The following is a 24,980-nucleotide window of genomic DNA, read 5'->3' as shown; positions in this document are numbered from 1 at the left end:
AAATATGTCAGGGACTATTCCATAAAAAAACACACTGCTCCCAGATGTCTTCACTAGAGACTGTGACCAGACCATTAAAGAGAAGATGGTACTAACATATATTGTTCTACAACATGGAGAATGAAGGAGAACTTGCTCATTTCTTTATGAAACCAGCATAACATTGACACATAAACTTGGTAAAGACAATACCAAAGAAGGAGAAATTATAGACCAATTTTATTTTTGAATGTGTGAAGACTCTTAAAGTGTTAGTGAACAGAATTCAACACTGCATTGAGAAAAATAAAATGCCATGGACAAGTGGAATGTATTCTAGAAGTGGAAGGTCAGTTCACTGTGAAGAAATCCATTCATATAATATATATACCATATTAATAGATCAAAGAAGAAAATCATTATCTCTAATGTAGAAAAAGCATTTGATGCAATTCAACATTTATTTCTAATTTAAAAACACACTCAAGAAAACAGGAATTGATGAAGACTTTCATAATACGATGAAAAAAAAAATCTTAGTCCTAAAATCAGCATCCTACTTAATGGGGATTTAGTGAAGGCATTCCCACTAAGATCAAGATCAAGAGTAGAATGTTCTCTATCTCCATTACTCCTTTACATCTTACAGGAAGTATTAGCCAGTACAACTGGATAAAAGAAATCAATCAGAAGCATACACACAGGAAAACAAACTTTTTAAAAAAGATTTATTTATTTATTTTTGAGAAAAGAGAGTGTGCCTGAGTTGGGGTGGGGGAGGTGCAGAGGGAGAAAAATAGACTCCCTGCTGAGCAAAGAGCCCAAGGAGGCAGGGCGAGATCTCTCCAACCTGAGATCACGACCTGAGCCGAAATCAAGAGACCCATGCTTAACTGACTGAGCCACCCATGTGTCCCTTGAAAATAAACTTCAAAATATTTGTTTGTAAATGACATGATAGTATAGAGAACATTTATGTGAACTGTATCCATATATAAAACAGATAATCAATTAGAGGATATCATGCCAGCAAATCCCATTTACAATGACAAAGATTAAATCATTGGTAATAAACTTAGCAAGAAGTACAAAAACCTATATATGAAGAAAGTTTTATACCACCCATGAAAAACAAGCAGACTCGAATAAATAGAAAGCTATGCTCTGTTCTCAGTTAGGACAATTTAACATCTTTAAAGATGTCATTTCACCCTAATTAATGTATAAATGGAAGGTAATCCCAGTAAAATTACTAATAGGATTTTTATGGAAGTGGAGAAGTGACACTAAGACTTACATGAAAAAATGAACATGCGAGAAGAAGCAGAAAGTCAGTGAAAGAGAAAAATCTGGGCAGGAAGACTGGCTCTATTACATATTAAAACATAAAAATCTCTGTAATTTTAACTGTGTCGTACTAGTGTATAAATAGGCAAACACACCAGTGGAACAGAATGCAAAGTCCAGATAAAGACCTAAGAACACATGAAAATTTAAAACACAAGACAAGGGGCATCTCAAATATTGGGCCAAAAATGGACTTATAAATAAATGATACTAGGACAACTAAATAGGCATTTGGGAAAAAAGATAAAATTAAATCTATACTTCACACCATATGCAAAAATAAACACCAAACATCAGAAAGCTAAAATGTAAAGAAATGAAAGTATACAAGCATTAGAAGCAAATGTGTGACTTTCTTTATAAACCTGGTGTAAGAAAAGGTTTATCACTATGACTCAAAGTTTGGATTCAATAAAAGAAAACAAATTGATGCATTTGACTACATATTTTTGGGGTGTGTGTGGCAAAAACACTTATAAGCAGAGTCAAAAGATAAATAACTGGGAAAAACTGTGACATATATCACAGATAAAGAATTAATATCCCTTATACATAAATAGCCCTTAGAAATTGAGGGCGGGGGAGTAAAAAGCCTGATAGAAAACCAGGCAAAAGACATAAGGAGAAGGAGTGCTTGGTTGGCTCCATCCATAGAGCATGCAATCTTGATCTCAGGGTCATGGTTTCAAGCCCTGTGATGGGGGCACAGTTCACTTTAAAAAAATGAGATATAAGGAAGGAATTAAGAAACTAAAATGTCTCCTAAATATATGAAAATATATTTTAAAATATATATTAACCTCACTTATAATAAGAGAAAGGAAATTAAAATTATATTGAGATAATTTTTTTCTTTTAAAATTGAGGTATAATTGACATACAATATTATATTAGTTTCAGGTATATGACACAGTGATTCAACATTTGTTTATATTATGAAATGATTACCACAGGAAGTCTAGTTACGATCTGTCACCATACTAAGTTGACACAATATTACTAACTATATTCCCCATGCTATATATTACCCTATGACTTATTTATTTTTATAACTGGAGGTTGGTATCCTTGATCCCCTTCAATCATTTTGCTCTCCCCCAAACCCCTTCCTTCTGGGAACCACCAATCTGTTCTCTGTATCTATGAGTCTGGGTTTTGTTTTGTCTGTTTGCTTTGTTTTCTAGATTCCACATGTAAAGTGAAGTCATACGGTGTATGTCTTTCTCTGACTTATTTCACTTAACATGATATCCTCAAGATCTATCCATGTTGTCACAAAGAGCAAGATTTCATTCTTTTTTTTTAAGATTGAGAAGTGTTCCATTGTGTGTGTGTGTGTGTGTGTGTGTGTGTGTATACACATTACATTAAATATATACACACCACATCTTCTTTATCTAGTCACCCATTGTGGACACCTAGGTTGTTTTCGTCAAAAATATATGCACTCCCACATTTGTTGAAACATTATTTATAACAGCCAAGATAAAGTTTCTTATGTATAACTTTCAACACACACTTCCAACAATATAGAAATATATATTCCCACATTCCTTTATTACAATGTTTGCAATTGAAAAATATTGGGTGTTCCCAGTCCCATATTGATGAGTTCCTCATCAATATGTCCATACATGAGAGTAATTGAATAAACTAATATATATCTATACCATGAAATACTATGCAACTCTAAAAAAGAATAAGACCTCTATGAACTAATATAAAGTGATTTCCAGGCATCCATGGTATGTTGCCTTTTCTGTAAGAAGGGGAAATAAAATATATATGAATTTCTTAAGTTTTTCCCAACAGTTTACAAGAAACTAATGACATTGGTTTCCCACAGGGGAGGTGGGAATGGGATAAAAAGAAATGGTATGTACCTTTCTGTATACACTTCTTTTGTAAGGCTTACACCTTTGAAACCATGTTGTAATATTTTACATATTTTTAAAAAAGCAGTAAGAATGGGTAAAGGGAACCCAAAGTGAGTAACAAAGATAACCCAAATCACATACTGAATTATTTCATACTCGGGGCCTTTACATTGCTGTTCCTTCTGCCTGGAATACCTTGCAATCTTCATGTCCTTATCTTTTGAATTCTGTTACCTGTCACTTCTTCAAGATGCCTGCCCTGATAGTTCCACTCAATTGTCACATCATGAGACTCTTTTCTATTCTCACCCATCACTCTACGAAATGATTTGTGGATTTACTATTTGTCAGTTTTCTACGCTCCCCACCAGGTATAAAGACCATGGAGGCAAGAGACTTGCTCATTCCTGTCACTGATGGCACAGTATCTGGCACATATTAAGCAGGCCATGAAAAATGGGTGGTGTTAGACATTCAAATTCTAGTTTTGTTTTTCATCAGTTGAGTGACCTTGAGTAAAACTCCTGGGCAAATTCCTTGGGTAAATTCCTTAATCTTCCCGAGTCACAGTGTCCTCATCTACAGAATGGTAGCAGAATCCAATGCACATCTCACTGGGTTGAACAAAATTTGGAATGCACAAGTGCCTGAGAGATGCAAAGAAGTATATGCACATGACTTTATTTTTTTAAAGATTTTATTTATTATTGGAGAGAGAGAGAGACACAGTGAGAGAGGGAACACAAGCAGGGGGAGTGGGAGAGGGAGTAGCAGGCTTCCCGCTGAGCAGGGAGCCAGATGCAGGGCTAGAACCCAGGACCCTGGGATCATCACCTGAGCTGAAGGCAGACGCTTAATGACTGAGCCACCCCGGTGCCCCAACATGACTTTATTATTGAAATAAATTGATATTGGGATTATTGACAAGATCTTTTCCCCTGTCTGCAAGAGAATCCATTCTAAACTTTTTAGCAGGGCATGCACAATCCTCCAATCCCCCATTATCTGCTCCCTGTCTCCCTCTGGACTTCCTTCTATTATCTCAAAACCAATCCTGTCAAATCTCCCCAAATCATGGAACAATACAATTTGAGTTTCTGCTCAGGTGCTTCCTTTTCAGGACACAGTCAGTCCTCTGACCTATTGTCTGCATGAGAAATATTCACTTATCTTCCATACTCTCCTGAAATACCATTTCTTCCATGAAACTTTTCCTCAACATCTTCTCATCCCCTCCATTTCCAGGCTACCAATTGTACACTGGGTACTCCACCAATGAGATGCCTGATATGGTTTATTGTACATGTTCATTTTTAGGGCTGTCTTTTCCACTGTATTGTGGGTTCTCTGAGGGCAGTGACTGTAGATTACTTACCTGTGTATACCCTCATTGACTCAGAGCAAGCCCTTAATAAATGATTGTTGGATTTTTATCATCATCATCATCAGAGAGACAGGTGTAGCCCTTTCACCAGAGACTAGGGACTCCCAGGTCTAAACCAACCTAAGCCAGGGCTGTCCTTCATGCTTCCCTGCATAGCTCTTATCTGACCTTAATGATCACTGCTCTCAGTGAGAGATCCTTTGAGCTGTAATTACTAATTGATGTTTGTAAAGTCTTTGAAATTCTCAGATGACAGATGTAATCAAAGGCCAATTTATTATGATAATTGTTATTAGTACAGCTCCTCATTATTTGTTGATGTTAACGGCAGGGCCAGCAGGTGTTTCAAGATTGAGCAGGGGATTGAGGCTGGCCATACATGGGAGGAGAAAGAGATAAATGTGGATGTGTGGGGAATTTGAGGTCTTTTAGGGACCCCTGCTGGTTTCAGTCTAGCCAGATTCTACTTTGTGGGGTTATGAGTCAGCATGAAGTAAGGCACTAAGTGTACAAGGCTGCCTAATGGCATTTTTACATGCAAAGGTTCAAACCCAGCTCTGTCTCTTGCTTCCGGAATGTGCTTTGGCACATTCTGAGTCTTGGCTTGCTCATCTGTTAAATGAAGATACACAGTATCAATTTACACTTGCTGTGTAATTGTGCAATTTACAATTGCTTGAGGCACGTACGAATGGATGTGGGAAGACCAATTAGGAGGCAGGTTTCCTAGGCAAGAGATGATGATATTCAGGACTAAGATGGTAACAGTGGAAATAAGAAGAGTATATGGACTGAAGAAAATTTCAGAGTGCAGAAGCAGCAGGATTTGGTGACAACAGATATAGAAAGTGAGGTGTCTTGGGCAACCCAGACTTCTAAAATAGGAAAGACCCAGGGACCTTTACAGAGCTGAGGAATGAACAATTCAGCTTTTAAGAAGTTGTTGTGTACTACTTCTGTCAGTCTCTTATAGCTTTGGTTTATGTGAATTTCATCAGCTCTGTAGCCTGATCAATTGAATTAATGGGTTTGCAAACTTGGGGGCCATGACATAAAAGTTGGAATAGGACCAACATACAGTTTCCAGGAAGGGCTTACAGAAGTGCCCACTTGTTTCTCTGTAAGTACATTCCCAAGTTCCCTTTGAAGTCTCATACTTCTTTCTCCCTGATGCATCAAGTGTGCCAACTGGAGTCTCTGCACACTTTGGACCTCACTGATTTTGTTTCTCTTCCTTGAATTACACCCACCCCCAAACCCTGTTCACAGTCTATTCAAATCTGATTTTAAAAGTCTGTGTACCCACTGATTTTTACAAATATTTTATTAATTTATTTGAGAGAGAGATTGAGAGTTAGAAGTAAAGAGAGAGAGAATCTGAAGCAGATTCTGCATTAAGCACAAAGCCTGACAAGAAGCTTAATCCCACAATTGTTGAGATCATGACCTGAGCTGAAACCAAGAGGTGGTCACGTAACTTGAGCCACCCAGGTGCCCCTGTGCACCCAGTGATTTTGCTTGTTCTGTTCCTTAGCATACTTCCACACTCTACCTCATACACTTTTCCATGATATTCTGAAAATGATAGCTGAAATTGTTTATTGCACACCAAGCACCATAATAGGCATCTTTAATGCATCTTATTTAATATTTATATATCTTTTTTATAAAGTTGATTCTATGGGCATCAAAATTTTCCGAATGAGAATGTGATTAAGAAAGTCTAAATCACTTTCCTAAGGTCACATGGATGGCCAGTGCCAATCTGTGCAAAAGACCCCATATTAGGCATATTCATCAATAATGCTTACAGAAAAGAAACTTTGATATCCACTAATCTTATTTAATGGAATCAATTAATGGAATGATATTATATAGCATAAGAAACAGTAAGTGTAAATGGAGCCATTAAATTCCAGTTTAAGTTTAAGGCAAGATGGCAGAGGAATTCAGGACACCTAAATATCTTTGGGTCCCAGGAATTCAGCAAGTTATCAAACCACTCTGAATACCTACAAACAACAGAAGATCAAAGAGAAGAAGAGCAGCAATTCTAGGAACAGAAAACCAACCACTTTCTGGAAGGTAGGACGTACAAAGAATGAACCCGAGATGATATATAGGAAGAGAAACCCTGGTGGGGGTGGGGAGTGGGCAGCTCCTGGCAAGTGGTAGAGCAGCGGAGCACAAGATCAGAACTTCCAGAAGTCTGCTCCACTGAGGGACGTCACTCCAGAAGCTAAGTGGGGGAGAGGGGGTGTGGAACCCTTGGGGGACAGTGTGGTCTCGGGACCCATGGGGTCACAGAAAGACCAGGGGTGTCTGAGTGTGGCAGAGCTTCCAGGTATCAGAGCATGGAAGCCGGCTGCAGAGACAGAGCAAAGGCATACACTCTCAGCTCAGGGTTACCTTAAACTGTGATCCAAGGCACAGCAGGCCACTGCTCTTCAAGCAGGGACCCAACAAGTGGGAGATCCAGGGAGACTTACCTTTCTCCCCTGGGAGGAGCTGTGTGGCAGAAATCTGCTGGGTTTGGAGACTCCAAATAGGGCTGTGTGCCTGAGAGAGAAATGCTTGGTCACAGGTCACAGTGAGCTCAGAGCACAGCTGGAGACCAGGGAGACGGGAGTGACTGTGCACTGTTCTCCAAAGGTGCACTGAGGAGTGGGGCCCTGAGCTCTCAGCACCTCTGGGCGGGAGATTGGGAGGCCACCATTTTCATTCCCGTCTTCCAAAGCTCTATGGAAAGTGTTCAGGGAACAAAAGCTCTGAGAGTGGACCCGAGCAGATTACTCAACCTGGCCTCTGGCAAGGGTGGTGCAGTTCTGTCTCTGGCAAAAACATTTAAGAATCACGGCAAGAAGTCCCTCCCACAGAAGGTCAACAAGAACATCCAGCCAAGACCGATTTCACTGATCAATGAGAAGTGCGAACTCCAGAGATAGGGGAATGCAACATATGGAATTCATGGCTTTTTTCCCATGAGTCTTTAGTCTTTCAAAGTTAAATTTTTTTAATTTTATTTTTTTCTAATTCTATTTTTTTTAATTTTTCATCTTTCCTATTTTAACCTCTTTAAACTATTTTATCTTATCAATACCTTTTTAAAAAATCTGTTTAAATTTTCATTGTTATAGTCATATTCTATCCATTCATTGTATTTAACCTTATTTTTTGTACACATATAGGTTTTTCTCTCTTTACAATTTTGGGATACAGTTTCCTCTAACAGATCAAAATATACCCTAAATCTAGTGCATGGCTTTGTTCTAGTTTCCAGCCTGATCACATTCTTTCCTCTTTTTTTTTTTTCATTTGTTCAACCAACTTCCTATCAATTCCTTTTTTAGAACCTTTTTAAATTTTCATCTTTAGAGTCATAATCCACTCCTTCATTGTGCTTACCTTTATTTTTGTGTATATATACAAGTTTTTCTTTCTTTAAAATTCAGGAGCCAGTTTCTTCTAACAGACCAAAATACACTCAAAATCAAGTGTGTGGCTCTGTTCTATTCACCAGTCTGAGATATAAAAATATATATGTATATATTTTTCTCCTCTCTTCTCCCCCTACATTTGGGTCTCTTCCGATTTGGTTGGTGTATATATTTCTGGGATTGTTGTTACCCTTTTAGTATTTTGTTCTCTCATTTATCTATTCTTATCTGGATGAAATGACAAGGCAGAAAAACTCACCACAAAACAACAACAACAACAATAAGAAGCAGTCCTGATGGCTTAGGGACCTAATCAATATGGACATTAGTAAGATGTCAGAACTAGAGTTCAGGATGATGATTACCAAGGTGTTGGCTGGGCTCAAAAGAAGCATTAAAGATACCAGGGAATCCATTCCGGAAAAATAAAATCCCTTTCTGGAGAAATAAAAGAACGAAAATCTAACCAAGTTGAAATTTAAAAAAACTATTAATGAGATGCAATAAAAAAAATGGAGGTTCTTACTGCTAGGATAAATGAGGCAGAAGAGAGTATTAGTCTTATAGAAGACCAAATGATGGAGAATAAAGAAGCACAAAAAAAGAGAGATAAACAACTACTAGAACATGAGGGGAGAATTTGAGAGATAAGTGATACCTAAGACAAAACAACATTAGAATAAATGGAGTAACAGAAGAAGAAGGAAGGGGGGGCAGAAGGTATATTGGAGGAAATTATAGCAGCGAATTTCCTTAATTTGGTGAAGGAAACAAGCATAAAATTCCAGGAGGCACAGAGAACAACCACCCCCCCAAAATCAATAAAAATAGGTCAAAACCCTGTCATCTAATAGTAAAACTTACAAGTCTCAGTGACAAAGAGAAAATCCTGAAAGCAGATCAGGAGAAGAGGTCTGTAACATACAATGTTTGAAATATTAGATTGGCAGCAGACCTATCCATAGAGACCGGCAGGCCAGAAAGGACTGGCATGATATATTCCAAGCACTAAACAAGAAAAATATGCAGCCAAAAATACTATATCCAGCTAGGCTGTCATTGAAAACAGGAGAGATAAAAAGCCTCCAGGACAAACAAAAACTAAAAGAATTTGCAAACACCAAACCAACCCTACAGGAAATATTGAAGGGGGTCCTCTAAACAAAGAGAGAGCCTAAAAGTAACAGACCAGAAAGTAACAGAGACAATATATAGTAACAGTCACCTTACAGGCAATACAACGGCACGAAATTCATATCTTCCAATAGTTACCCTGAATGTAAATGGGCTAAATGCCCCAATCAAAAGACACAGGGTATCAGAATGGATAAAAAAAAAAAAAGACCCATCAATATGCTGTCTGCAAGAAACTCATTTTAGACCCAAAGACACCTCCAGATCTAAAAAGAGGGGGTAGAAAACAACTTACCATGTTAATGGATATCAAAAGAAAGCTGGAGTGGCAGTCCTTGTATCAGATATATAAGATTTTAAGCCAAAGACTGTAATAAGAGATGAGGAAGGACACTATATCATACTTAAAGGATCTGTCCAACAAGATCTAACAATTTTAAATATCTATGCCCCTAACGTGGGAGCAGCCAATTATATAAACCCAATTAATAACAAAATCAAAGAAACACATCGACAATAATACAGTAATAGTAGGAGATTTTAACTCCCTTCCCCTCACTGAAATGGACAGATCATCTAAGCAAAAGATCACCAAGGAAATAGAGGCTGTAAATAAAAGACCCACTGGACCAGATGGACATCACAGATATATTCAAAACATTCATTTCCAATGCAACAGAATACACGTGTATTCTTCTTTAGTGCACAAGGAACATTCTCCAGAATAGATCACATCCTGGGTTACAAATCAGGTCTCAACTGGTACCAAAAGATTGGGATTATTCCCTGCATATTTTCAGACCACAATGCTTTGGAACTAGAACTCAACCACAAGAGGAAAGTTGGAAAGAACTCAAATACATGGAGGTTAAAGAGCATCCTACTAAAGAATGAATGGGTCAACCAGGAAATGAAAGAAGAATTGAAAAAACTCATGGAAACAAATGAAAATGAAAACACACTGTTCAAAATCTTTGGGACACTGCAAAGACAGTCCTGAGGGAAAGTATATAGCAATACAAGCCTTTCTCAAGAAACAAGAAAGGTCTCAAAGGAGCTGGAAAAAGAATAGCAAAGAAAGCCTAAACCCAGCAGGAGAAGAGAAATAATAAAGATCAGAGTAAAAATCAATGAAATAGAAACCAAAAGAACAGTAGAACAGATCAACAAAACTAGGAGCTGGCTCTTTGAAAGAATTAATAAGATTGATAAATTCCTGGCCAGACTTATCACAAAGAAAAGGGAAAGGACCCAAATTAATAAAATCATGAGTGAAAGAGGAGAGATTACAACCAATACCAAAGAAATACAAATAATTATAAAAACATATTATGAGCAAATATACGAGCAAATTTGACAATCTGGAAGAAATGGATGCATTTCTAGAGACATATAAACTACCAAAACTGAACCAGGAAGAAATAGAAAACCTGAACAAACCCATAAGCAGTAAAGAGATTGAAGCAGTCATCAAAAATCTCCCAAGAAAAGAGCCCAGGGCCAGACGGCTTCCCAGGGGAATTCTATCATTCATATATATATATATATATATATATACATATATATATATATATGATTTTATTTATTCATTTGACAGACAGAGATCACAAATAGGCAGAGAGGCAGGCAGAGAGAGAGAGAGAGAGAGAGAGAGAGAGAGAGAGAGAGAAGGAAGCAGGCTCCCTGCTGAGCAGAGAGCCTGATGTGGGGCTCCATCCCAGGACCCTGGGATCATGACCCGAGCCGAAGGCAGAAGCTTTAACCCAATGAGCCACACAGGCACCCCTCTACCAAATATTTAAAGAAGAATTAATACCTATTCTCCTGAAACTGTTCCAAAAAAATAGAAACAGAAGGAAAACTTCCATACTCATTTTATAAAGTCACCATTACCTTGATCTCAAAGCCAAAGACCCCATCAAAAAGGAGAATTACAGACCAATACCCCTGATGAACATGGATGCAAAAATTCTCACCAAAATACTAGTCAATAGGATCCAACAGTACATTAAAAAGGATTATTCACAATGACTAAGTGGGATTTATTCCTGAGCTGCAACGTTGGTTCAACATCCACAAATCAATCAATGGGATACACTACATTAATAAAAGAAAGAACAAGAACCAAATGATACTCTCAATATTTTCCGAAAAAGCATTTGACCAATGAAACATCCTTTCTTGATCAAAACTATTCACAGTATAGGGATAGAGGGTCCTTACCTCAATATCATAAAAGCCATCTATGAAAAACCCACAGTGAATATCATTCTCAATGGGGAGATTTTCCACTAAGGTCAGGAACACAGCAGGGCTATTCAATATCACCACTGCTATTCAACATAGTACTAGAAGTCCTAGCTTCAGCAATCAGACAACAAAAAGAAATAAAAGGCATCTGAATAAGCAAAGAAGTCAAACTCTCACACATTGCAGATGATATGATACTTTACATGAAAACCCAAAAGACTCCACTCCAAAACTGCTAGAACTCATACAGGAATTTAGTAAAGTGTTAGGATATAAATATAAATGCACAGAAATCAGTTACATTTCTATATACCAACAGCAAGACAGAAGAAAGACAAATTAAGGAGTCCATCCCATTTATAATGCCACCTATGAGATACCTAGGAATAAACCTAAGCAAAGAGGCAAAGAATCTGTGCTCAGAAAACTGTAAAGCACTCATGAAAGAAATTGAGGAAGACACAAAGAAATGGAAAAATGTTCCATACTCACAGAACAAATATTGGAAGAACAAATATTGTGAATATATTTATGATATCTAGAGCAATCTACACATTTAATGCAATTCCTATCAAAATACCATCAACTTTTTTCAAAGAAATAGAACAAATAATCCCAAAATTTATATGGAACCAGAAAAGACCCTGAATAGCCAGAGGAATGTTGAAAAAGAAAGCCAAAGTTGGCAGCATCATGATTTCAGACTTCAAGCTCTATTACAAAGCTGTCATCATCAAGACAGTATCATACTGGCACAAAAACAGACACATAGATCAATGGAACAGAAGAGAGAGCCCGGAAATGGACTCTCAACTCTATGGTCAACTAATCTTTGACAAAGCAGGAATGAATGTCCAATGGAAAAAAGACAATCTCTTCAACAAATGGTGTTGGGAAAATTGGACAGCCACATACAGAAGAATGAAACTGGACCATTTCCTTACACAACACATGAAAATAGACTCCAAATGGATGAAAGAACTCAATGTGAGATAGGAATCCATCAAAACCCTTGAGGAGAACACAGGCACCAACCTCTTCCATCTCAGTCTTGGCAACTTCTTCCTAGAAACATTGCCAAAGGCAAGGGAAGCAAGGGTAAAATTGAACCACTGGGACTTCATTAAGATCAAAAGCTTTTGCACAGCAAAGGAAAGAGTCAACAAAACCAAAAGATAATTGATAGAATGGGAGAAGATATTTGCAAATACATATCAGATAAAGGGCTAGTATCCAAAATCTATAAAGAATTTCTCAAACTCAACACCCAAAGAACAAATAATCCAATCAAGAAATGGGCAGAAGACATGAACAGACATTTCTGCAAAGAAGACATCCAAATGGCCAACAGAAACATGAAAAAGTGTTCAACATCACTCAGCATCAGGGTAATACAAATCAAAACCACAGCGAGATACCACTTCACACCAGTCAGAATGGCTAAAATTAACAAGTCAGGAAATGACAGATGTTGGGAAGGATGCGGAGAAAGGGAAGTCCTCCTACACTATTGGTGGGAATGCAAGCTGGTGCAGCCACTCTGGAAAACAGTATGGAGGGTCCTCAAAAAGTTGAAAATAGAGCTACCCCACAACCCAGCAACTGCACTACTGGGTATTTACTCTAAAGTTACAAATGTAGTGATCGGAAGGGACATGTTCACCTGAATGTTTATAGCAGAAATGTCCACAATAGTCAAACTATGGAAAGAACCTAGATGTCCATCAACAGATGAGTGTCTAAAGAAGATGTGATATCTATATATCTGTGTCTATCTATCTATCATCTATGTATCTATCATCTATCTATACACATACATACAAACATACATACACATACATATGGGAGTACTATGCAGCCATCAGAAATACCCGAAATCTTGCCATTTGCAACAATGTGGATGAAACTAGTGGGTATTATGCTAAGCGAAATAAGTCAATTGGAGAAAGACAACTATCATATGATCTCTCTGATATGTGGAATTTGAGAGGCAGAGTTGGAGGTCATTGGGGGGAAGGGAGGGAAAAAATGAAATAAGACAGGACCAGGAAGGGAGACAAACCATAAGAGACTCTTAATCTCAGGAAACAAACTGAGGGTTGCTGGGGGGTGGGGGTGGGGGGATAGGGTGGCCAGGTTATGGACACTGGGGAGGGTATGTGCTATGGTGAGTGCTGTGAATTGTGTAAGACTGATGATTCACAGACCTGTACCCCTGAAGCAAATAATACATTATATGTTAATTTTTAAATTCCGGTTTAATACTGTATCACAACATTGATACAATGGGACCAATGAATTTCTGGAACAGAGATATGATATTGACCAGTATCTCCTCAGGGCTCCTTCTATAAGGATGTATATGATAAATTTCCCTTCTAGTGTCTCCCATGAAAAGTATGTATGCTTCTTTCCTTCCACTAAGAGAAGCTTTGCAAACCTCCCATACACTCCTTTTTGCCTTTGCTCCCAAGAAGCTCAAGAGGTATAGATAATGTTCTATCTCATTAGCCACGTATATTAGGCCTCTGGTATAATGACGACCTTTCTGTCACTAAGATTTTTGAGCTAACTTAAAATTTTAACTAAATATGTATACATATTCATACACACACCCCCCACACACATATATATACGTATATACACACATGATTATATACACATGCCAAAATATTTATGTGTATTATGTATCTATACATACATATACATATAACACATATGTTGAATTTTCACATGCACACACAGACACACACACACTCATGTTAGCAATATCCTCATTCAAAAGGTACTTAGGAATGCTCACAAAGTTACCATACCTATTGCTTATTCCTCACAAAGACCCCAGTGATCTTGGGAGGGCACACCTCATCCCCATATGACAGATGGGGAAACTGAAGACTAGCAGGCCAGTATTCAGTTTAGGTAGCTAAAAAATAGCAGAGTCAGTTTTTAAACCAATGGATCCAATATCCAAATTCAGAGGTATCCCAACTTATTCACCATTTGGGGGCCAATTGAGCCAAACTTCATGGGACCCTTGTCTTTTGAAGGGGCCTGATGGAAGCAGAAACCCCTGCTTTATGGAAACTTAGGCTGCTACTTCCATGAACCTTTTTAGGACTCAGGGCTGGAGCCTTCATTGATGCCTCAAGACCCAGGCTGACAAGATTATCAGCTGTCAACATTTGGGTAATCTTCATTTCCTTTTCCAAATGAGTCTAAAGTATATTTGCATCAAAAACGAAAATGTTCTTGGTCCCTTAGGTCTCATACTGTGATAATAAAATCTGTAGGAAATGTAAGTGAGTGGAAAAATAAATTAGCAACCTGGGAGAGCTCATTTTGGTATTTGTATAAGGTGACACTCAGGGAATTTCTCTGTTACTTGGAAAGAGAAGTTTGAGCCCCATCAGCCTTCAATAGAAGTTCAGAACTTTCAAGAGCAGGTGCTAAGGCTCACCTGGTGGAATAGAGCCCAGAGGTAGGTATGCCCAAGGGGCTGGTTGATACCCAGGATACAAGGATTGGGAAGGAGGACCAGGTAGGCTGATGGGGCATGAAACCTAGGCTCTGGTGAGAGAACAGAACTGAGAAGAAAGGTTGTAGAAAGGTTTTGTTGATAACCCTGGATTCCAAATGTCCATTTCAATTCTCTGCTGTAACAGAGCTGATACAATCCAGAAACAGGTTCCTAACATAGGACTATGGCAACAAGTCAAAAAAAAAAAAAAAAAAAAAAAAAGGTATGTGGAGGTCTTTGGTTCACAGTTTTCTATTACAATCTGGATCAGCAATTGATGGATGGGAGAGGTCTTAAATTTTCTGAGGCCTCTCAACCACACTGCATGGCAGACTTGGAAGAATGACTGCCTTTCATAGTGGAACAGTGTCGCAGGGAATATTAGACTTTCTTTACCCTGTATCCATGGAGATAAAGAGAGAAAGCTCTTACTAAAGCCCTTTCTTCAGTATGAGGTAACTGAGATGCTATGAGATTATTGGGTGCTGATGGGATTTCAGGCCATCCATTTTACTGATTTAAATGGAGTCATTTTGTTTGTGAGACCAGTCAGGAAGTAGCACAGATGATAGTACTTTCTTAGTGTCTGGGATGCAGTAGATACTCAAGAATAGAAAGTTTTCAGGATCCATGATAGGGACTGCATAGGAGCTTAAAGAATGAGTGTGGGTATTGTGGGAATTGGAAGGGAAAGCTTCATAATTGTGCATAATGTGGAAGGGTGGTGGTCATTAGGAGTGGTCTCAAATATCCCAGTTCACATCCTAGGCATGTGGTTGGAAGGCACTGCCTCATTCTTTTTGAAGTTTAGCATGGCTACATGAATAGCTTTGGCCAATGGAATGTGAAAGTGCTATGTGTCATTTTGTGTAGAATTTGAGAACTAGTGTTTTATTTGCCATATTACTTTCTCTGCCTTGGTGATAGTGGAAACATATGTCAAAATGGGCCTTCCATTAGCCTAGGCCTCCAAGTAACTATGATAAATAGAGCCCTTCTGCCGACCCATTTTGGATACGTAGAAGGAATGAAAAAAAAATTTTTTTTCTGATAATACACTGAGATTTCCTGGTTGTTTGCTACTATAGCATAAATTAGTTTGTCCTAAGTCATATAGGAGTTTTCTTGTAAATTCCCTGACAGAACATTTAAGATCCAAGCCATGAGATACCCTGTGTGATCTTCACTCTAACCCTTTTTGAGCTTGGAACTCCCACATCTTCTCATTCCATGGCTTACCTGAGCTTTTCCCACATGACATATGAGCAGTCACTAAAGTAGAAATAGAATCAGGAAATGGGATTGGGAGAAGTAAGATTACTCTCTAAAGACAAAATCAATTATGTCACAAGATTCAACAAAAAGAGAGGTCAGGCTTGGAACCATATGTGAAACATTAAACTAAGAAAAAGATAGCCTGAAATGGGGTTAGGAAGCAGTTAAGTCATGGGCAAGTCAAGGCAGCCAGCAGCTGCCACATAGACATGGTTCCTGAGGTCAGATTAAGAATGCTCCAACTTTCCCTTCCTTCAGGAGAGGAGCTGCAGGAAATCAACAAAAGGGAAAAGAACAAATATTACAACTGTGACAGATGACTTATATGTATTGTCTCATTTACTCTTCCCAAATTTGGGGGAGGTAGGTCATTAATCACATCATACATCTTGGGATGTTAAGTAACAGCTCACGCTCATATCATGGAACTGGCCATAATTCAAACCCAAGTCTATCTGATGCCTACCTCTCAATTCTTTCCATCCCACCATGCCACAGAGAATCAATCCATGTACAAATGTTCTTTTAATAGTGCTTGGACATAACTAAATATAGCTTCCAATATATTCAGAGACACAGAATTCTCTCTAACCCAGCTCTACCTAGATACCCCTAACTGTTATAATGTGATTACATTGCAAACATGAGGACTCATTCAAAATAGCATCTGGCTTCTGACTGCTCTCAAGAGGCAATTGAGCTCAGGAGCTGGAAGAGAAAGCGAGAGAACAAGAACAATCACCCTTCTACTTCCCACTTCTCTTATTTAGATCACCATTTGGCAGAAGCATCATTCAGGTTAAATGTGCCCCTACATGATGAAAAAGATATGGCAAGGAAAGAGTTTTCCCTGCTACATAAACAGAATATGCACAACAGCCCTGCCCAAGAAAAGGTGGCTTCTGGTGGGTATTTGCATGAATTTGCCACACTTGTTTTGCATCCAACCGTTAATTATGGTCCTTTCAACTTCACAATCATGGCTAATGGTGGTGGGGATGCAGAGAACAGTAGATTCAGCAGACCTCATTTTGGGAAGAGTGGGGGAAAAAAAACAATGCAAAACTGCACCCACCTGCTGTTTACAATTGAGACAGCTACTCTGGGTACCATTTGGAAGATCTAGAGGAAATCAAGGCTGCCCAGGAGCCTGGAGCTTGGGAAATGAGACAGCTGGGGAAAAGTCTTACTATTATGATGGAAGGCAGGTTTTTTAGGGCTCATCTGTCTATGGTGAAAATAGCTCAGAACCACATCTCGTGCTACACTGGATAGAAATTTAGACTGTGCTGACACTTATTTGGTGCCTTTCAGAATTTAAGATCTTTCCTCATTTAATCCTCAAAGTGATTGTGTAAAGTGTATATTACCATTTTGATTTCATAAGTGAGGAAACCAATTCACAGAACACAAGAAACAGTTCATAATCTCATTCATTCATTCATCCAACAATAATCAGGTATCTACTATGAGTTAAATATTGTACTCAATATGGAGAATATGGCAGCAAACAAAACAGAGCTGCTACCTCCTGGAGCTCTCAGTCTAAGGAGGGAGGCATGTACTATGTAAAAACCAGTGAAATTAAAATATGCTTAGTGTTATAAAGAAAACACACGTTAATGTATGAGTACTGGCATGGACAGCTCTTAGATAATATGACTGGAAATTTCCTAGAGGGTGTGACATTGAAGATGAGGCCTGGAAAATGAGAAGGTACTAGTTCTGCAAAGAATGAAGAAAAGAGACACTCAGGTAGAATTACAGCTTAAGCACCCCAAAGAGAGAAAAATACCTTGGAATGTTTGAGAAATAATGTTTTAGAAAATGGTAAAGAGAGGCAGAGTAGTGGAAATGTAGCAGGTGTGGTCTAACTATATCTGTAGCACAAGGCAGGTTCTGGGTACCCCTTTTTAAGGAGGGCATTGGGAAAATGGAGTATGTCTATGAGAGTATAGAATAAATAGGATTAAGGACTTACAGAAAATCATGCCATGTGAGAAACAGAAGCAACTGCATGTTAAAATATCAATAAGAAACCACCTGGATGGCCAAACATGGTAGTTGGTACTGTCATATTTTCTCCAATAGGCTGACATGGGAAAGAGAGATTTGATTTGTTCAAATCAATACAAGTGCCCAAGAGTAGTGAGTTAAGGAGACCAAATTTGGCTTTATAGAAACAAGAAAGTTCTAATAAAGGAGTCAGCTCTTTCCCTCCAGAGAATTGCAGTGGTCATGCTGAGGCTCTATAATGCCCTGCCAAGAATGCTTTATTGGAGATTTCTTTGTTGGCTTCTCCTCTACATTAGATGACACTGCAAAATCACCCAATTCTAAAATGCTATAATAGATCTATAATACAGCTATATCCAAAACAATGGTTACAATATAGCTGATTCACAGTAAGACTGGCATTGAGGATTCAGCACCAAGGACAGAGCACTGACAGTCAGCGCTGCCCTTGTTTTCTTTCTGTAAGAAAACAGTGTGTAGGTTTCTCAAAAAGTTGGAAATGAGAGACTGTGGACTCTGAGGAACTAACTGAGGGTTTTGGAGGGGAGTAGGAGGTTGGGTGAGCCTGGTGGTGGGTATTGTGGAGGGCACGTACTGCATGGAGCACTGGGTGTGGTGCATACACAATGAATCCTGGAACACTGAAAAGAAATTAAAAAAATAAATTTTTTTAAAAAGTTGGAAATGGAGCTACCCTTATGAGCCAGCAATTGCACTACTGGGTATTTACCCAAAGATACAGATGTAGTGAAAAGAAGGGCCATATGCACCCCAATGTTCATAGCAGCAATGTCCACAATAGCTACAATGTGGAAAGAGCCAAGATGCTCTTCAGCAGATGAATGGATAAAGAAGATGTGTTCCATATATACAATGAAATATTACTCAGCCATCACAAAGGATGAATACCCAACTTCTGCATCAACATGGATGGGACTGAGGGAGATTATGCTATGTGAAATAAGTCAAACAGAGAAAGACAATTATCATACAGTTTCCTTATCTGTGGAACATAAGAAATAATAGCATGGGGGACATTAGGAGAAGGAAGGAAAATATGAAGGAGGGGAAATCGGAGGGAAATCAGAAGGGAAATCTAGAAAAATGAAGGAGGGGAAACCATGAGAGTCTAGGGACTCCAAGAAACAAACTGAGGGTTTTAGAGGGGAAGGAGTTGAGGGGACAGGATAGCCCAGTGATGGGTATTAAGGAGGGCATGGATTGCATGGAGCACTGGGTGTTATACGCAAACAATGAATCATGGAACATGACATCAAAAATTAATGATGTACTGTACAGTGACTAACATAATTTTAAGAAAGGAAGAAAGAGTCAATGGGTAAGTGTGATTTTACTAATCGGATCAAAATTCCCAATAAAAGTGCCTGTCAACAACTCACACTTCATGAAAATGTCTGCAAGGATTCTGAGCACCATGGCTCATGATGCATATCATACTTGGGCTCTCCATAGTGTTTACAGGGTTGGATTACAATACTCCACATTTATATAGATTACTGTAGAGTTTACATAATGTCCTTATCCTCATCCTATTACTAGTCAACATAGATCTTACACCAAGAGTTAATGAGTGAAACCACATTCATAAATCTAATGACTAATTATCTGACACATTATTTTACTTATTTATTTTTAACAACTCCACTACTAGAATGTAAACAGTATGAAGGCCGGGGTTTTTGTCTGTTTGGCGTACTGTTTTATTCTGCGCACTCAGGAGAAGTGCCTTTTTTTTGACATATAGTATATGCTTCCTAGATGTTTACTTAATATATTTAATTCTTTTTTAGCAGCTTACTTAAAGTCAAAGATACTAGGATTTTTTTATGTAGGTAGTCTAATTGTAAAGTCTGGATATTTAGCCACTCTGCTAAATTAACTAACAAAACAAAACAAGACAATCCTTAATATCCACAGAATAAATGTATCTGGACCCTAAAATTTTCTTACCCTGTTTTGACTAAAACTTGCAGATTAGGTTGGGAGCAATACAATTGATTGTATTGTAAATTATTCTGCCTGGCCCACAAACACCCTGCAACAAATGGCCATTTTTTAAAATTTATTTTCAGCATAACAGTATTCATTGTTTTTGCACCACACCCAGTGCTCCATGCAATCCGTGCCCTCTCTAATACCCACCACCTGGTTCCCCCAACCTCCCACCCCCCCACACCTCTTCAAACCCTTCAGATTGTTTTTCAGAGTCCATAGTCTCTCATGGTTCACCTCCCCTTCCAATTTCCCCCAACTCCCTTCTCCTCTCTAACTCCCCTTGGGTGGTATAGTAAGCAATATCTTATTTTGTTTAGGGCTTTGAAAATTAATAGGGTCTCTCTAAAAATCAATTTGGCACAATTGTGTGAGGATTATTTACTGTTTATACATTTTTAAAAAATTTTTAATTTATTTTCAGCATAACAGTATTCATTGTTTTTGTACCACACCCAGTGCTCCATGTAATCCGTGCCCTCTCCAATACCCACCACCTGGTTCCCCCAACCTCCCACCCCCCACCCCTTCAAAACCCTCAGATGGTTTTTCAGAGTCCATAGTCTCTCATGGTTCACCTCCCCTTCCAACAAATGGCCATTTTTACTTTCCTTTGATTTGTTTTAATTTAGTATGACTTTGCCCCATCCTTGGGTTTTAATCTTCTAGTGATATGGAAATATCTTGACCCAAAATATTTTTTCCTCTTTTATGAGGGGAACAAAGCACTACTTAAAAAAAAAATCAAACCTAATGCTTTTGTCTTCTGGCTTGCTTTATAGTTGCTGATTTTCACATTTACTTATAGTTTCCTTTGCTTCTCCACCTTTTCTTTGTAGTCTGTTGTTTTCTGGCTTTTTAAAGGATAGATTGGAAAGCTGCCTTTATGTTTAAAAAACTATACTTTTCAAAAATTCTCAGTATCAGAAACAGAGTAGAAGTTATTTATTCCATCCTGTCTAATGTGGAGTAATTGGCAGATTTTTATTTACACTCCACTCATCAATCCTCCAACTCCTCCTCAGTTTTTGTTAACATAACAGCAAATTACAGACCCAGATTACAAAGTTAATTCTTATATTATACATTTTCTCCTTAAGTAATTATTTTTATGTTAACCTTCTCTTTTTATAACATATTTATAGCAATAATTTAGCATTAACACCATGTTGAATTAGTTTCCATGCTCACTGCAGGTCTTTTCATTCCATATATCTTTGTTCTAGATTTCCTTATTTTGATTCATTGCTTGGTCAATTGCTCTTTGAATGATTTATTAGAAGCAGGGCATGTGGGAGCCCCTGGATACTGAGAATGTCTTTCTGATGTATTTGCACAAGAACAACAACTTGACTGATAAAGAATTTGTGGGTTATAACATTTTCTCTTCAAAAATCCTCCAGGCTTAACTGCATTGTCTGCTGCCCCTTCCGAGATGGAGGAATCTGAGAAGGTCCAGGCAGAGATCTGTTAGACTAAGAATGGCTTTTCTGCTCCTATGACCCTTTAGCTTAACTCTTTTTAGTAAAACTTAATACTGAATACAGTAATTTGAAATACAGTGTGTAGCTTTTCCTTTGCCAGACGAAAACAACACGCTGAGTGTCCAGCTCTCAACAACATTTCCTCTCTGTTCCTGTGAGGCCAATGGCATATTCAAGATCCCTGTCATAAGCATGCACCCAATCCCCTTAATTTCCTTCCTGCAAATCTTAGTTCCAGAACAGGAGCACACATAGTGTGGGATCGAAAGCGTAAGTAATTCAACGATCCTTGTTCATCTCAAAGCAATAGTAGAAAGTGCTTCCTAGATGAGGTAGCTTTGGGGTAGGATGACTTTTTTTCCCAAAGGCAAAACTCCGTGTCTTGAGGAGATAGTCCACTGTGTGATGTTTGGGAAGCAAAACTTCCCACGGTTCTCCTATGTCACCAGCTGATCTACCAAGGGCCAACCATGCTTGTGTTTGGCAAATTCCTCCTGAGGTCCATTTCTCAATTTCTTGGGTTCTACAGATTTGGTCTCTTGCTGGGTTTTTTTTTTTTTAATTTTTTTTAGAGTCTTGGTAAGAATGTGACAGAGAGTGAATTGAGTGCAGCTGCTACTCTTCTTCACAGCATGCAAACCCAAAAGCACCTCTTGACATGTTGCCAAGAGCAGGGAAAGTCACACCTTCTCAGAGTTGTGCTCTGCCAATAAACTGGCCAGTCTGGGATGCAGAGAACCAGGAACAAGATGGGCCCCCAGATGCTTTCTGCTCATCTTTATGTCTTCCTCCTCAATACATCAGAGTGTTTCGTGCAGAGGGAAGACCAGATGGACAGATGGAAGGCAGTCTGGTGGCTTCTCTTTGTAGTTTTAAACTCTCTGTGAGGAACGTTGCTTGAGCAAGTAATAAATGCAGAACTGAAATACCAATGTGGAATTTAAATGGCTCTGTGGACATTTAAAATGTTAATTAGTTCCTCAATCCAGGTTTCTCGTAAGGTAATGACTTCCACTGACAGACTAAACTCTCCATCTTGGCCACCAGAGCCTACAGAGGCTACACACTTCACCAGATCTTGCTTTTGTCTCAGCATTTCCTTCTCCAGTGAGCTTCTCACTTCTCCAGATATACTGTGAAACATATTCCCCTATGTTACAAAATTACCAGATTACCCTATGTTACCAGATTCCCCTATGTTACGAAAGCTCTTGGAGGGCACCTACTTTATAACCTTAATATGAATTATATGGCTTAGCATATGGCATTGTTTGTTATATATTTGTTGAATGAAATACAGCAACCTGAGATATGTCCACAAAAGTATTCTAGATAGAAAATACTTGTGTCATAAGAGTAACTAAAGATACTGAACTTTCAGAAATAAGATCAGACGGTACGTTTGAACAGAAGGGAGGTAGATGGTAAGAAAGATCTTATGGAACTAAAAGAATGCTGCCCAAGAAGGCAATTGCATTGGTTCTCTTGGGACCTAAGAGTCTGGACTAACGGCAATGCATAGAAGCTATAATAAGAGACATATTACAAGCAGCACAATAAAAGGACTTCTTAGAACTACAGCCACCCCAGAGATCAGTAAAGTTACCATGTAAAGGAGTAAGTTCTCTGTCACTGGAGTTATTCAGGAATATTCACTAATACCAGTTAAATGTGATATTGTAAAATTGATTGTTTTACGTGGAGGGGGAGGGAAATAGGTATATGGTGACCTTTTAGATCTTTTCCAGCTCTGTGCTTTTGTGATGTTATGACTGGCATCCCATCTTGACCAAAGAAATATTTGACATTAAAAAAGGTTACCTTGTCTTTGGGAGAAGAAAACATTTTCTAATGTGACTATTGGTAATAACAAAAGAGTTAACATTCACTGATTAACTACCACATGTTTAGTTCATTCATAAATAATAAATCAATAGGTATTATTCTGTAGGTGAGGAAATTGATCTTCAGGTAGGCATGTGATTTGCCCAGAGGTAATATGAAAGAACTTTTTATCTTTTATTATTTTTATTTATTTATTTTTAGAGAGAGTATGTGCATGCACCTGTGGGTATGTGGTAGGGGAGGTGGGTAGGAGGGGCAGAGGGAGAGGCAGAGAAAGAATCCCACCCAGGCTCCACACCCAGCATGGGGCTCAATTCCACAATCCTCAGGTCATGACCTGAGCTAAAGTCAGGAGTTGGACTCGCAACTGACTGAGCCACCCAGGCACTGCAGATCTTTTATCTTTGAATACTGAGGTCTGCAAATTTTTTCTGTAAAGGGTCATATAGTAAATATTTTAGGCTTTATGTGGCATAACGTCTTTGTCTCAACTACTCAACTTGAGACACCTGGGTGGCTCAGTTTGTTAGCCATCAAACCATCATGACCAAGCCTTGGTCATGATCCCAGGATTCTGGAATCAAGTCGCACATCGGGCTCATCACCCAGTGGTCTGCTTCTCTCTCTGCCTGCCACTCCTCTGCTTGTGCTCTCTCTCTCTCAGTCTGATAAAAAATAAATAAATAAAATCTTTTAAAAAATAAACTACTCGGGGCACCTGGGTGGCTCAGCAGGTTAAACCCTCTGCCTTCAGCTCAGGTCATGATCCCAGGGTCCTGGAATCGAGCCCCACATCAGGCTCTCAGCTCAGCAGGGAGCCTGCTTCCCTCCTCTCTCTCTGCCTGCCTCTCTGTCTACTTGTGATCTCTCTCTGTCAAATAAATAAATTTAAAAAAAATAAATAAATAAAATAAACTACTCAGCTATACTGTTAGAGCATCAAAGCAACCTTAGACTATATAAATGAATAGGCATTGCTGTATTAAAAAAAGTTTACACACACACACACACACAGACACACAGAGGCATGGGGCTGGATTTGATCCCCATGCTACTTTTCATTTGAGAACAGGAAAATACACACAAGGCAAGAAATGACCTCCATGTGGTCATACTTACTCCATTTGCTTTGCTGAGTGCCTGGAAGTAGATGCTGTAGCTTTTCAGAGGGGAAAGAGGAGGGTTCCAGTATCCATTGTATGTCTTATTGTCACCCACTGTAAATGGCTGGGTGACAGGCAGGTTGGCGGGCTTCAATTCAGCGGCAAAGTAGTGTAGAGAATCAAGGCTGGAGGCATTCCTATAGCTCACAGGCACCGAAAAGCACTCAATGATGTCAGCTGCCCTTCGTGACTTCTGAAGTCGCTCTTCCTTGACAACCAGCTGATAAACACTGGACAGGAAAGAGAGGAAGATGAG

At 38.7% G+C, this 24,980-nt stretch overlaps 1 protein-coding gene across 1 annotated transcript in view; it reads right to left on the bottom strand.

Moving 5' to 3' along the window:
• LOC111141448 (protein tyrosine phosphatase, receptor type T) overlaps positions 1-24,980 on the bottom strand; it is a 706,124-nt gene that overhangs the window by 224,293 nt on the left and 456,851 nt on the right. The window contains exon 10 of the mRNA XM_022494012.1: positions 24,681-24,954. Coding sequence (XP_022349720.1) covers positions 24,681-24,954 — 274 coding nt within the window. The remainder of the gene's footprint in view (positions 1-24,680; positions 24,955-24,980) is intronic.

Source organism: Enhydra lutris, unplaced genomic scaffold (assembly GCF_002288905.1).
Source record: "Enhydra lutris kenyoni isolate GAN:26980312 unplaced genomic scaffold, ASM228890v2 scaffoldscaffold6, whole genome shotgun sequence".
In the NCBI taxonomy this organism is placed as follows: Eukaryota; Metazoa; Chordata; class Mammalia; order Carnivora; family Mustelidae; genus Enhydra; species Enhydra lutris.
The sequence above is the reverse complement of the archived record's forward strand: the minus strand, read 5'-3'. Positions and strand labels throughout refer to the sequence as shown.